General features: G+C 56.5%; 1 protein-coding gene across 4 annotated transcripts in view; it reads right to left on the bottom strand.

Moving 5' to 3' along the window:
* Positions 1–5,738: 5,738 nt before the first annotated feature.
* Positions 5,739–14,818, bottom strand: part of PRIMA1 (proline rich membrane anchor 1) — a 63,357-nt gene continuing 54,277 nt past the window's right edge. For 2 of the 4 annotated variants that reach the window (XM_033850687.2, XM_033850686.2), the window contains exon 5: positions 5,739–8,936. In XM_033850687.2, coding sequence (XP_033706578.1) covers positions 8,834–8,936 — 103 coding nt within the window. In that variant the 3' untranslated portion in view covers positions 5,739–8,833. Of the gene's footprint in view, positions 8,937–10,600; positions 12,734–14,818 lie in introns of those variants that run through there. The other 2 variants (XR_012329861.1, XM_019918642.3) reach the window with 2 other exon arrangements.

Below are 14,818 nucleotides of genomic sequence, written 5' to 3'. Positions count from 1 at the left end.
CCCACGACGACTAAAATGGTGCTGTTTGTCGTCACCGGGCGGTGAACACAAATGTGGGCCTGAAATCTCAGTATGTATTCCTATGATCCAGACATGTTTATTACACTTTTTTTTCTTTAAGTTTGACTAAGAATGAAATCAAAAATGAAGTTCTCACAGAGAACAGACTTACCGCTGAGAATACGTCCCATTTGAAAGGCTGAGGCCAAACCTCCAGGCAAAAGTCAGTGGCATGAAGCCAGCCCCCCTGGAATTCCACAGAAAAGGGGCTCCTTCCACCAGACCCTCCTCAGCCCTGCTCTTTGAGGACAGGTTCAGAGTGGCCTCACTGGCGATCGTCTGTGTGCTTAGCTGTGTCGCCACGATCCTCTGGACCCCTCTGTCTTCCTGGGCAGGGATTGGGCTTCCTAGGGTTGCGCTCACGTCAGGGGTGCAGTGCCCCCTACTCAGACGTCCCCCAAGCTGCACGCCCACCATCAGAGCCACTCTTTCTTTGGTGGGGGGGGCCTTGCCTGACTCCCTTTTCATAATTGCATTATCCCCATGTATCAGCGAGTCTGGAAAGGACATTTTTTTTTTAAATTAAGGGGTGTAGGGCGGGCACATGAGGAGCAAAAAACAAAAGCTTCTGATTTCTTCCAGTTCTAACGGTGGAGACAGCAAGTTGCCTCTTTGCTCTGGGAGGAATTCCTGAGGGCCCCTCTTAGCTGGGAGTCCGTAGACACTCATTTCCTTTGGGAAAGGGGGGCTTGTGTTTGTCTTCGTAAAAAAAAAAAAGGAGGATGCTTTCCCTCAGGAAGCTCCTGGGAGAAGAGAACTAAGCCTGAACCCTGTCCCTTCTGGGCTTCACTGTTAGAAGAGCTTCTCTATTGGCCCCAGATGGCTCTGGCTGTGGTTAGGCGACAGGAAAGGACCCCCATCCCCCTGAGGAAACTTAGTGGAAGAAATAGAGATGTGGCATGAGGGCAGGAGCACAGGGCTGAGGTCAAAGGTCAAGGGCTTCTGTTGAGGGAATGACTCTGAAAGACCGCCCTTGCAGCCAAAGCAGGGGTGACGATGCCCACCAGGGGCCAGGGAGGATGAGAGCCCAGTGCAACCTTGTGGGGGCAGGATTCTGCTTCCTGTCCCTGAGAAGCCGTCCCAGGAAGACCCTCTTGAGGCCACGCGGCCACACACAGAGAGCCATCACATGCGAGGCCAAGGGTACCTCAGGCACCCACACCCAGCGGCAGCTGGGCCTGGCGGGAAGCAGGCTGTTTGCGCCAGCCAAGGGGAGTCAGGAGGTCCAGGGCCGCCGTTCACATTGTTCTGGGCAGCCCTGCAGGCCCCTCTGGTTTCAGGGAGCCCCTACTACCCCTGGGGGGCCTGGCGCGGGCTCCCCACCTTTGGCCCCACCTTTGGGGCCGCCTGGGTCTCGGGCCCATCTCTGGTTCCTTCCCTGAGGCTGGGGGCATCCTCAGGGTCCAGGTGCCAGTACTGACTGAGAAGGCAATTTTCCCCCCACCCACCTACACAGAGCCCCCCTAAGGTCGTCCCGTACGTGAATGTCTCACAGGACTTGGAGAATCTTCTGTGGAGACCCAGGAAGCAGGGACTGGGTGTCACGTGACGGCCGGCTTGTTGGGGACCAGGGGCAACCCTGAAGGCTCTGAAGTCTGTAGCCAGATGTAAGTCCCCAAGGGATGGGTAGAGAGGACAGGAGAGCTTCAGGTTCCTGCAGGCTTGGAATGAGGACCCAACTGCTGTGACCTCAATCCGGTGATGCTGGGACCCTTCCAGTCCCTTCCATGTGCACATCCCGGAGAAGCAGCTGGCCAGGGATTATTACTCTTATTTTACGGGTGAGAAAACTGAGGCTCTGAGAGGGGAGAGGACTTGCCAGAATCACATATTAATTGATTCATGTTAGTACTAAATGAAGTAAGAAAGAGAGAGACAAATGCCATATGATATCACTTATATGTGGAATCTAAAACAGGCCACAAATAAACCAATCTGTGAAACAGAAACAGAATCATGGACATAGAGAACAGACTCGTGGTTGCCAAGGGGGAGGGGGTTGGGGGAGGGATGGAGTGGGAGTTTGGGGTTAGCAGATGGAAGCTTTTATATCTAGAATGGATAAAAAACAAGGTCCTACTGTATAGCACAGAGAACTATGTTCAATATCCTATGATAAACCATAATGGAAAAGAATATTTTTTAAAAAAGGATGTATATATATGTAGAACTGAATCACTTTGCTGTACAGCAGAAATTAACACAACGTTGTAAACCAACTATACTTCAGTTAAAAAAAAAAGAAATCACAAAAATTGATTCATGTTAGATCCATGAATCCCTGACTCCAGCTTCCAGGGGCTGGGGACGCTGAGTGTCCTGTTTGCTTTTTGTGGGCTGGGAAGATAATCGGGTGTAAATCTAGCTGGGATGGACCATTTGAAATCTGAGGGCCTGTCTGGGTTGGAAGGGCCTAGAACTTATAGCCACACAGAACTGGGTCTGAATTTCGGCTCTGCCATTTACTGCTTTTTTGACCCTTGGTGAGCCGCTGAACCCCTCTGAACCTCTCTGAACCTCAGTTTACTCTTCCGTGAAATAGGGATGGTCTACATCGTCCTAGGCTTGCAGGAAGCATTAAAAGAGATGATGTACGTGAAGTGCTGGGAAGTCGACCCTGGGTGTCCCTCCATCTCCACACCAGTGTCACTGTCTGTTTGCATCGCCACCACCAAACTGCTCCTGGGGGTGGGGCCCTCTCCTGTTTCTCTGAATCCCCAGGACACAGCATGATCAACACCTAGGGTAGGAGTGGATGCAGGCTCTCCAGGGGGTGACAGGTTCACACAAGAGAGGAGAAAGCTTCTAGAACTGTCCACGGGAGAGGGCAGACATGAGAGCTGTGCACGCAGGGCTGTCTGTGCCGTCCAGAGAAGGTAGAAATCACTGGGCTCTGTGCACCCGTGGGCTTTTGGTCCATGTGGTCAGGGAAGAGGCAGCTTCTGAGAGGATCTGCATAGCACATCAGATGTGGCCATGCAGCCAGGCCAAGGGGTGGGGGAGGGGAGCCTGAAACCTGCAGACGGGGAGGTGTGCGCGTGGAGTTGCGCTGCGGTGAGCGGTGTGGGATGGCCCAGGGAAGGGCAGCCAGGCCAGAGACCGTGGCCAGGGAGCGGTCCCTAGCCGTCAGCGGGGTAGGTTTGAGGAAGTTCCTGTGGGCAGACAGAGGCTAGATGGAATGAGGCAGAGTTTGGGGAAAGTGGGGAGTGGGACCAGCACTGGGGGTTGGGACAGCGGAGGTGGGACTGGACAGCCGATTGGAGGGCCAGGGCGGGACCCTCCGGATTTGAGGGCAGGGACGAGTTGGGACCTCAAGCATCGGGGAAGCTGAACCCCAGTGTCCAGTGTGCTGCCCGCCACGTATCAGATGCTCTGTAAGTATTTGGGGATTGACTGAGCAAATGATTGACAGCTGAAGTCAGGAGCCTGAGGATGTACTTTCGGGAGAGCCGCTCCCCAGCAGAGGATGGGAAGGAGGGGTGGCCCGAGGGGTCGGATGTGCTGGATAAGGGCAGTCACAGCGGCGCCCGGAGTCTGGACTGGTGGCACTGTTTGTGCCAGGGATGGAAACAGGAGACAGGGCATCAAAACTACTATGTCAAGGAAGTTTTCAGGCGCTTTCCTGACAGCTACTTTGGGAAGAGGGAGGAGGGAGCTTAATGGCTCCCTCCTGGGCGGGGGTGGGTGGCAGGGGAGGGTGGAGGAAGGAAGTGGAGGTCCAGTGGGGCCGGTCCCTAGGCAGGTGGGGTGGGTGGGCATGGCCAAAGATGAGGCCGCAGCGAGTCCGCACCGGGAACCACGTGCCGCTGCTCCCTCCACCTCACAGGACCGTCTCCCGAGATGCCACACACGGTGAGTCTCAGTGTGGCGTCTGAGGGAAGCAAGGAGGAAGAGCCGCCCCCCACTGGCCAGGGGCAGTCATTCCAGCACAGCTCCGTGCGGCCATCCCGGTCATCTGTGGATCTCACCGTGTCCCACACCTGGGTGGCGGCAGCAGGACCCCGAGCACGAGGGGCGAGGCTCATGGGTGGGCACGGGGCTGGCAGGCGGCCGGAGCACCCGCCGTTTTTTGCCGTGTTGGTCTCCGTCTGGAGCTGGAAGCGTGGCCAAAAGCCCCAGAAAGGCGGGGTGGAGATGGGAAGTGGCGGGGGCACTCTGCCTCTCTGGGCTGACGGCTCCCCAGCACCTGTCCTCTCCTAGGCTGGTGCTGCTTCCTGCCCGCCGGGCACCTGCAGGGGTCAGCAGAGCCTCACACCCAGGCCTGGTGCTCCCTGCCACACGCCCTGCTGGCCTTGGGCTTTGCTGCTGTGAGTTTGGCCAGGCTGGGGTGCTCGGGAGCAAGGCCGGAGGTGCCCCACCGAATCTTCACCAGCCCCCAACAGGGGACCCGGGTAAGTGGCCAGTGGGCGGAGGAGCTCTCCCTGTGGCCTGGGTGGCAGCCTTTTATTAATGACAGCAGTGACAGTGACAGCAATGGTGGCCACCACCCACCGTGCGCCTACTGTCTGCCAGGACACGTGTCAAGTTTCGGGAGATGACAGCTCGTGGAATCCCAGGTGGAGGTCGGGGGTTGTGACACTGGGATGACAGCCTCCTGGCTCTCAGCAGGGACTTCCACGGCTCCCCTCCGCTGCCCTGACCCCAGATGCCTGAGACACAGGCCCTTTCCTCCAGAGCCGCTGCACTGAGCCAACATCCCCCTGGGCTGTCAGCTTGGAGAAATTCCAGGCCCCCAACTCCGGGCACACAGGGGCCTCCCAATTGCCTCCACGGAGCTGACTCTGAAGCCGTGGGGAACCCAGGTAGAGGTGATGGGGTCCAGCAGCACCCCAACTGTGGGGAGACAGTCTGGGTTGGGGTCCCCCTCAGCCGTGTCCAGTGGCTGCATGCTGAAGACACCCAAGTCTGGGTGCAAACCCCAGTCCCACCCGTTTCCTGTGTCTGCGTGACCTTGGCTGTCACTCCGTCTCCAAACTGTTTCCTCACTCCTCAGATAAAAACGATGATGCTGCAGGGGCAACTGTTTTCTTTCTCTATCCTGCCTGGCCCATCAGACAGGAGCCTCTTCTCTCCAAAAGCACAGGGAAAGAGGGCTGCTCCTGGTGGGGCTGGGGTCCCTCTGCTTGGGGGCGCAGGGTAGGCCACACCACAGTGATCTGAGCAGCTGCAGACTGACCCTGAGGGCCGAGGTCTAGACCTGGGGGTAGATATAGTAGGAGGCCCGTCACTGGCCACAGAAGTAACCCATCTCCCCTCCAGCGTGGCCCGCGGATCCTTGGCCCCCCTGATTCCCGTGAGCACTTGTCAAATTAGAGCGACTGGCTCATCCAGTCCACCAGGCACTTTTCCCATTTCAGCTCTGAACGTTCCATATTTTAGGAAAACCCCCCAGTCCCAGGCGAACTGGGATGGTTGGCCACCCTCCTCTCACTTGAGTCAAGGATCAGTGTGGCCGGGTTGGGGCTGACGGAGAGGCTTGGTACCTTGGAATGCCCACAAATGCCAGCCTCGGGGCATTACGATAAAACCATATAGAAACCAGGCAAGCAAAGTACCACGGCCAGCCAGGTACCCAAGGTACCTGGGTCTATAGCAGGGCCTCAGGGAAGGACCACACCACCACACTCAGTCCGCTCTCTCCTTCCCCACTCCGCCACAAAGGACAGCTGACAGCCATCTTTATAAGTATATTTTTATTGAAAATAAAAAGGTATGATGCTTTCTTCGTCGTAAGTAACACGGAGCCCACGCCCAGCGCTGCCCGTCCTGCTTCCTGTGCAACATCTCAGCACAGAGTCGACATCAGTGGCTTGTTGGTGGGCAAGACGGCCCCGACGCGTGTATTTGTCCATTGAGACAGAACTCCTGGGAATAAGAGCCATCTTCCCGGGTACTCTCGGCACACGGTTAGGAAGGCAGGTCTCAGGGTATTTACATCCATGCATTGGATATCTCACACTACCTGGGCTGTTTAAATCATACTTTGTACAGATTCAGAGAGTACAGTAATTAGATATAGATATAGATATCTCTTTAAATATACATATATAACTATACATAATATATATGTCTATATTTTTACAGCTATTAGTCTTTCTTCTAAAACTGACTTTAGAAGCGTCTAAGGAACACCTGAAAACGCTGGGGGATCTATATGCCACTCGAAAGTTGGGCTCAACTAGGAGACGGTTGAAAAATACCTATTTGAGAAAATGCAGAGAAGGAATGTGCATTTCGTTCTCGAAAGTTCAGACTAGTCTGAGGATTGGTCCGTGTTTAGGGGCTGCAGATACACTCCTTAAATTAAAGTTCTAAGCTCAAACACCAGGCTGGGGTAGTTTTATTGTTGCTTCTGTTGCTTAAGCTGAAAATCCAGTGGGGCTCTCCCCCTGCACCCGTGAGAGCTGTCTTCCAAATGGCCGGTTCTGGGTTTGTTCTCAAGTGAATTCTCTTTTAAAAACTGGGCCCTTCTCTTAGTTTTCACTAACTGGTGAGAGGAGATTTGACAAACCCAATTTGGGGGAATTTACGCACAAACGTTAGCTTTTCATGGAGCCCTGGCTGTGTGTCTCCAGACAAGGGGATACTGGCCCCAGAGTGATGGATGGATGGTCCACTGGGGTTCCTCGTGGGGAACCTCGCTGGGGCTGGAGGATTAGGCTAATTGCAAAATCCGGGCCTCCTAAATTTAAGCTCAGGTTGGGGAAGGTGGACCAGTAGGTTTGTGCAAAAGCCGGGCTGTGACCTGCCCCCCTCGGGGTCCCCCCGAGACTGGCTGTCCAGCACTCCACGATCCCTTAGCTCGGATCCTTCCCTCTGCCTGAAGGTGCTCTCCTATCACTTCCGAACCCAGGATGGCGTGTGCTTAGGGCTGGGGTCCTGCCTGGGTCTCTGTTCAGGGATCAGGGGGGACTCAGCAGGAGGCTGCAGGCAGTGGGGGAAGTGCGCTGGGGTGGGGTGTGCCCCGCTGAGGACCCACAGCCTCTGGCCCGCTTGTCACCCAGGTCTGCATCCTTGGGAACCGGAGGGCATGAACCGTGAGTACTGTCACGTGCTCACCAGGGATGCAGGCCACAGGTGGCCCTGTGCTAAGGTGCACAGGGAGAGCAAAATCCAATCCGCACCCACACTCAGGCCTCAACGCACGGGGAAAATAGAAAAGCAGGAAAAATCCTTTCTGGGAGAGTCTGCCCTGGACCTGTCCTCAGCCTGTACCCGCTGACCTGGGAGCAGGACCTGGTCAGGGTCACAGCACACTCACCTTTTTCCCTGCGCTCGGCCCACAGACAACTCCGTGGGCACCAGGGCTCCTGGACAATGGATGTTTCAAGGTTCAGCCCAAATGGGGACTGGTTTTCAGTCTATCAGTCTCCCCCGGATGGGAAAGTCTCACCTGTGGCCCAAACACCCCCCAGAGAACGACACTGATGGCTTAGGAGGCGGTCAGGGTCCCCAGGCTAAGTCCCTACATAGCCAGCCAGTGGAGCCGCTGGCTGGGTCGGGTCCCTTCTCAGCAGGTGTGTGGGCAGTGAGGGAACCGCGGGGCGTGTTCTCCCAGCGCATGGGCTGTGCAGAACCACAAGGCTGCTGTCTCCAAGGGCCTAGCAATGTGCCCACGGGGCAGGTGGCCGACTGCCAAAGAGGCTGGCCGATGGGGGTCACCGGGCCAGTAGATGGGGGTCACCAGATCTGGAGGGTCCCTCTCCTCACATCTCCTTTTCTTCCCTTCATCTACCAACCACTCTGGAGGGTTCAGCGCTTTTAGAACATAAAAGACATTCAAAGCAAGCCACAGGAAGAACACTGCCTCCTTCTGGGTGACGGGAGGCCTGGAGACTCTCAGGGAAGGGTCTGGGTACCAGGCCTCAGGGGAGCATCAGGGGCCCCAGCGCCAGGCAGGGTGGGCCCAGCCCAGAGGGCCGGCGGTGGGTTTGGCACAAGTGGCAGCCTCTGCCGGGGGAAAGGCAGGGCCTGGCTCACATGGAAGCGTTGGTTCCTCTGAGGGTCAGGTGGGGGAATGAACCTGAGGACAGGCGTAGTGGCCCCTGCCCCTCCCAGGCCCCGGGCCTGAGGTTCAGTGAGTCGTTTTTCCCTGGACGGCCAGACTCCACCCCGGGGTGTGAATGGGCCCCTCTGCTGGGTCCGGAGGGGACTCTGTAGGCTGGGCTCATGGCCCTCCGTGGCAGGAGGTCAGCAGACAGGGGCCCCAGGCGTCGGTGGGGACGGGAGGGAGAAGGCAGGCCCTGAAGACTGAGACAGCTGCAGACGGGGCGGCGGACAGATGTGTGGGAAGCACCTTTGAACGGGGACGTCTCCCAGATGCGCCCATGGCTTCTGCTGGGGACAGCTTGGTCAAGGAAGAAGCAGGCGGGCTTCCTGGGGAGGAGGAGAGGTTTCCTTTTGGCTAAAGGGGGATGCCTCCCCGCCCCAGCAGACAGACTCCCTGCCTTCTCAGAGCGTGTGCTTTAGACAGCAGCCCGGAGACAGTCAACGGATCAAACGCAAGACAAGGAAGAGACGGGGCCGCGGGTGGCAGCGCTGCCCCGGGTGCTGCACGCAGGTGAGCCTGGCTCAGCATGGTGTCCGCTGCCCCTGCCCACGGACTGACCAGGGGGCAAGGCTGGGCAGAGTATGGTTTCTCCTTCGGGAGGCTCGAGTCCTGCAAGGCAATGAAGTCCCGACAAGCCCAGTGTCAGCTCGTGTCCACCTGCTTTCCTGTGTCCACTAGTGCCGCCGAGGTGCCCCTCTGGCCAGCGGCCCAGGGCCTGCAGACTCACACCACGGCGCTGTTCACGTCCACCCCTTTGTTGCTGTGCGAGGAGGTCATGGGATACTCAGCAACACCGGTGCCGTTTTCCTCTTTTCTCAGGGGTTTCCTGGGGGCCGGTGCAGCAGCGGGAAGGCAAGGGAGGGGGAGGCAGGGGTATCCATTAGTTATCGAAGCCTGGCGAGGGGTATCTCACCCTCCTAGTTTTCCCGCCAGGCTCTGTTCCAGGTCAGCATCCTTGGGGTGCTAATCTTCGTGGGACTCAATCAGAAGTGGGATGTGGTCTTAAACTAGGGTGACAATATAATGTCATGCAAACGTAGCTGACAGTGAAAGAGGGGAGCTGTGAATAATGAAGCAGGGACAACAGGCAGGATTTGGAACTGTTCTGGACAAACCAGAATGTATGCTCAGCCTAGTATGATATCAGGCTTTGGTTGGTCTCTTTGATTATGAGCCAACAGACATGACGATGAATATTTGGGGTGCAGACGGTTAAGAGAGGAGAGGTGCCAGTAGTTGGACTTTATAATCTTATCTCTGTGTGATCAAAGGCAGGTGGAAAATGTGATGAAGTGGATGGTGGTAATGGTGGTAATGGTGGTGGAGGCGGTGATGGTGATGACGGGTGGTGGCACTGATGGTAAAGGTGGTAGTGATGGTGGGTGGAAGTGGTGGTAATAGCAATGGGGGTGGAGGTCCTTGTGGAGTTGATGGTGGTGATGAGAGTGGTGGTCATGGTGGTGGTGATGATGGCGATGATGACAGTGGTAATAGTAATGGTGGTGCAGTTGAAGGTACTGGTAATAATGATGACAGTAGAGATGGCAACGGTGGTGGTTGTGGTGATGGCGAATGTCCAGACTAAACTAGTGCACCCCAGTGGTTCTCAAACACTTCACATCGAGCCATTTGAAACTCACTCCAGAGGCCCTTTAACCCCAGGAGCCATTCGTCTTACAAACGCAGGGCATCGGGAAGGCTGGGAGGATGGCTTTGAGAAGGCTCGTGCCCACTCCGCTGAGACTCTGAATTCACAGCACTGCTTTCTGGCCTGGCTCAAATCCCACCTCCTCTCTTGCATGGCTCAGGAGGGCTTCGGCCCCCAGCCCCAGGCCTGAGTGGCCACAGCCTCCCAACAGGTCCATGCCATACATGCTGCGTAGCCCGACCCCATGCCACAATCCTGCTGTCTCTTGGGTGGATCTGAGGCCCATGAGGCAGCAGCTCAGACACCTCCTGTATCCCCAATAATGCTGGGATTGCGCCTGAACTGGCTTTGTGTGTTGTCTAAGTTGAACTCTTGCGGTCATGGTTGAAAGCCTAGGGACTGATTGCATCTGCCTTCTCAAATGTCCTCAGAGCCTCCCCAAACCCATCAGGAGAAGGCCTGGTAGGTGGAGACTGTTTGATGCCTATGGGATAAAGGCCTTGGTGATTAGTTTAGGGGAGGGAGGGTCTGTGAGCAGCTTATCAGTAGTTTCACGGGGTGGGACTACCAGGCCTGTTCAGAGGTGACATGGTTATCACATGTCCCCTGTGGTTGTCCCCTCTCACAACGGCCCCCTGAAGAAGATAGGCCTGAAGTTATGGGATTCATTTCATGGGGCAGCTGAGGCTTAGGGAGAGCTGTGACTTGCCCAAGGACCTCCCAGCTAGTTTGTGGTGGGACCTGGAACACCACCCACTACCATGTCCTGGTCCAGACATCTTTCTGCTGAATCAGCATCCTGCTGCTACTGATGATAAAGCAGGCATTTCCCCACCCCCACCCCCGCCCCCTGCCAAAAGGGCTCTGTGGTCCAGTCACCTTAGGAAGGCCCTCCTCCGTCCTCCTCTTGGAGATTCCCCAGAGTTCTCAAGTCCCCCCAGAAGCCTGTCGCATTTTGCTTTAACCCAGCACATGCTATGTTCTAGGGTCTGAACACCCCATTTATGTAGATGCTTACAGACACTTTCTGGAATTCAGAAAGGGCTCAGACAAGTTGCCGTGTTTGTGATGGGCTTCTGGAAATGACGGACTCTGAGTTGACCTCTCCCCTGCGCCTTTCTCCCTCCGTCTCCTTTACCTTTCCTCCTGTCCCACCCACCCCTTTCCAGGGGCCTCAAGCAGCTCTGACCTCGCTGGGTGGGCTTGATTTCTGACTCAGGGAGTTTTACCCAGCCTGGAAAATCGGGTGTGGGGATGCATATTCTTACAGTAGGATCCTTTGTTGCCCCTAACATGAGGCCACCGATGGACTTATGTGAGATTCCTAAATTTATCATTAATATAGAGGGATTTCATCAGAATCAGGGTTCCAGAAAATAGAGGCAAAAATCTCTGGGCCCAAAGATTTTTCTGTTTTTCTCCCTAATAAATATTCACTCTTGGGCTAGGTCTGAAAACTCAGCGGCAATGGGTCCAGGGCAGGGGAGATGAGGCTTAAGGGCCTTCAAGGGTGGATAATGAGGGACTTCCCTGGTGGTCCAGTGGTTAAGACTCTGCGCTTCCACTGCAGGGGGCACGGGTTTGATCCCTGGACAGGGAATTAAGATCCCATATGCTTCGTGGCACAGCCAAAAAAAAGAAAAAAAGCGGGGTGGATAATGAAGAGATGAAGGGGTCCTGGAACTCACAGGGAAATGGACAAAGCCTGGAGGGCACAGAGCTCCTGCCCTTTTTTTTTTTTTTTTTTTTTTTTTTTTTGTGGTACGCAGGCCTCTCACTGTTGTGGCCTCTCCCGTTGCGGAGCACAGGCTCTGGACGCGCAGGTTCAGTGGCCATGGCTCACGGGCCGAGCCGCTCCACGGCATGTGGGATCCTCCCGGACCGGGGCACGAACCCGTGTCCCCTGCATCGGCAGGCGGACTCTCAACCACTACGCCACCAGGGAAGCCCTTCCTGCCCTTTTCAGGGAGTAGGTAGGAACTGAGCAGGATTCCTTCTGTCAGGAGGAGAGGAGACATTGCTAACGCAGGCTGCTGTCTGGGAGACCCCTTTGCATTCCCGGGGCCTTGGGGGCAACGGTGGCTCAGAGGGAGTGGCTGGAGGGACACTGGGGGCAGGGCCAGGAGAGAGCTCCAGGGCCTCCTCAGTGACTCAGCCAGCTTCCCAGACAGGAAAGGGGGTCTCGGCAGGGGCTCCACCCGGCAAAGAAGGCAACTCTTGGCTGGCGCAACACTGCCTCAGGAGCAGTCCCAGAGCCTGGGTGCGCTGAGGGGAGAAGTAGCTGCCCCAAGGGCTTTTCTGAGAAGTGAACTTGGTCTGCCCCCCTCCCCACTGGAGCTGAGCCCCCGCCCACTCTGCTCCCTGGGCAGCCCAGTCCTAAAGCCCTTCCGGGGTTCACTGGAGCCCGGTGGAAGCTGGAGTTTCACCTACGGCAGGACAAGCCTCTGCCTTGAACCCCATCTCCGTCCTCTCTCTAAGCACGGCTCTTCAGGGTGACGCTGCAGAGGTGCTGGGAGGAAGAATCAGGCTCAGTAAACCCAGCTCCACCACTTTCTAGCTGTGTGACCTTGGGCAAGCCACTTAACCTCTCTCGGCCTCAGTTTCCTGGTCTATAAAATGGGCACAATAATGGTGTCCATTTCATAGGCCCGTGGGGAGGATTAAATACGTTAATGCGTGTCAAGCCCCTGGATGAGCACCTGGCATACAGTAAGCGCCCCATAAGTGTGTGTTAGCTCTCAGTACTGCGGTTGGAAAGGGGTCAGCGGGGAGCAGCCAGTGGTCTCCGGTCCGCACAGACTTCCCACCTAGTGTGCCCCCTGCAGGGCTCCTGAAGTGCTAGGGAGGCTTGTGCGGACCCAGCCGGGCCCCTCCGTGAGCCAGCCGGGGAGGTCCCGCTAAACCAAAGAAAGGCCTTTCCACCCGGTCTGTGTGGGAAGAGATGGGCGCAAACGGCTGCCTACATGGCCTGGTTCCTAAAACCAAGAGAAAGGGAAGTGAGCGCTTCCTTGGCTCTGTGCCCGACTCCCAGCTGTCGGAGGGTGAGGTCTCCCACCTTGAGACCCCACGCCCACCCCACCCCGGCCTGGTGCACAGGGGCCCCCGTTCTCTGCTTGGAGGGCGGCGCCGATGCCTCACTGCCTGCAGAGCAGCGGCTGGTCCAGCCTGGGCAGGCGGAGCCCTCTCGGTCAACGCTGGCACGGCTGCCACGGGCCCCACCCGCAGCCCCTGCTCTGTGGGGTAACTGGAAGCGAAGAACAGCTCTGAGGGCTTGAGGGGGAGGCTGTCGGCTGGTTTCTTGTCTCACGCACCCCATGGAGGGTCATTCTCAGCGAAGTGAGGTTAAAGGTCTCAGACCCCCTCTTCCAAAGGCATTCATCCTCCCCACAGCCCACTCCTGACACACACACACATACCTACGCACACATGCACCCACACATACCACACTGCACGTACATCACACACACACCCATATGCACACACAATACACAAACCCACACATACACACATATACACTCATACATGCCCGCCACACCCACACATACACATACCACACACACACATGCACAGGTATATCACACACACACATGCTCACACACACACACCACACACATCACACACACAATACACAAACCCCCACATACATACACACATATACACTCATACATGCCCGCCACACCCACACATACACACACACACACATGCACACGTGTATCACACACACACATGCTCAGACACACACACACCACACTACACACATCACACACATGCACACACAATACACAAACCCACACATACACACATATACACTCATACATGCCCCCCCCACATATACACATACATGCACACATATCACACACACACACACACACACACACACACACACACACACACACGGTTCTACCATGAGACGCCTCTGTAGACTGCAGATTTCTCCAAACCTCGTCAAGAAGCCAAAGAAAAGCCTTTCTGGGCCACAGAGGGCGTCCCTGACCGTGAGGAGCAGCAGCCCCATTCCCGCCCCGCACCCTCTGCCACCACCAGGGGAAGGCGAGCCAGCCACGTGGCTGGGGAACCTCGCACTCCAGTCGCGTCCCCTGTGCTCACCGTCCCCCCACCAACCACCAGGGCTTCCTTGTTCGGCCACATCTGCTGAGCAAGTCGAAGGATGGCACTGGGGAGGCTCTGGGACTCATGTCCTCCTCGGGACCTGGCTGGCAGGACCAGGCATCTGGATCTTATTCTGAGTGCAGTGGGAGCCATCAGAGGACTCCTTGTATCGGGGATTCCTGTCTACCCCTCACCCTGCCCCATAGCCTTGCTCCAGTGTCTGGAGAGACGAGTTCAGGGAGGATGGAGCTTCTTGGTGACAAGAGAAGGCCTAAGAAGCAGGGACCCGTCTAAGTCTCCCATCCGCTGGTGCACCCCACAGGGCTCCTGACCCGAGGATCCCGGGCAGACAGAGCAGCTGGTCCCTACAGCCCGCCTCCTACCGCCAGGATGGGACTCCATCACCCGCCACAGCATGTGGACCCCTATGGGGCGGGGGAGAAGCACAAATAAGCCCAAGTAAGTATCCCAGCCCAGGGCAGGTCAGGACACCCTGCGCCCCAGCCCCTTCTGGGCCCAGTCTCTTCTTGGAGGGAGAAGTGTGGTGATGGTAAAAATAATGAGAGATCCTGTGGCATCTGGGACTCAGAAGAAATCTGTGTGTTGGTCCCACCACTGGGACAGCCGAGAGGATGGCAGCGTGGCTCAGGGGAAGGAGTGCTGGCCCAGGAGTTAGACGGTTGAGTCTTGGTCCTGCCGCAAAGCACTGGAATCAGCTCTCTGAATCCAGCCCAGGTCCCAAAGGAAGTCAGACGGTTTCTGAGCACAGCCATGCATCTGTGCTCAACACCGATGCCCAAAGGGTCCCTCCCTGGAGCGTACTACTTTTAACTTAATTCACGGTACAGCCGGACATGAGAGTCTCAAATTCCAGCCAGAGAGGTTGGATTTGGGGGCCTGGGGGGAGCAGCACTGCTATAGAAGTGGCAGATGGGAAAGGCTGGGTCTCA

The sequence above is a fragment of the Tursiops truncatus genome, chromosome 2, assembly GCF_011762595.2.
Source record: "Tursiops truncatus isolate mTurTru1 chromosome 2, mTurTru1.mat.Y, whole genome shotgun sequence".
In the NCBI taxonomy this organism is placed as follows: Eukaryota; Metazoa; Chordata; class Mammalia; order Artiodactyla; family Delphinidae; genus Tursiops; species Tursiops truncatus.
This window is presented reverse-complemented; position numbering and strand designations above follow the sequence as displayed.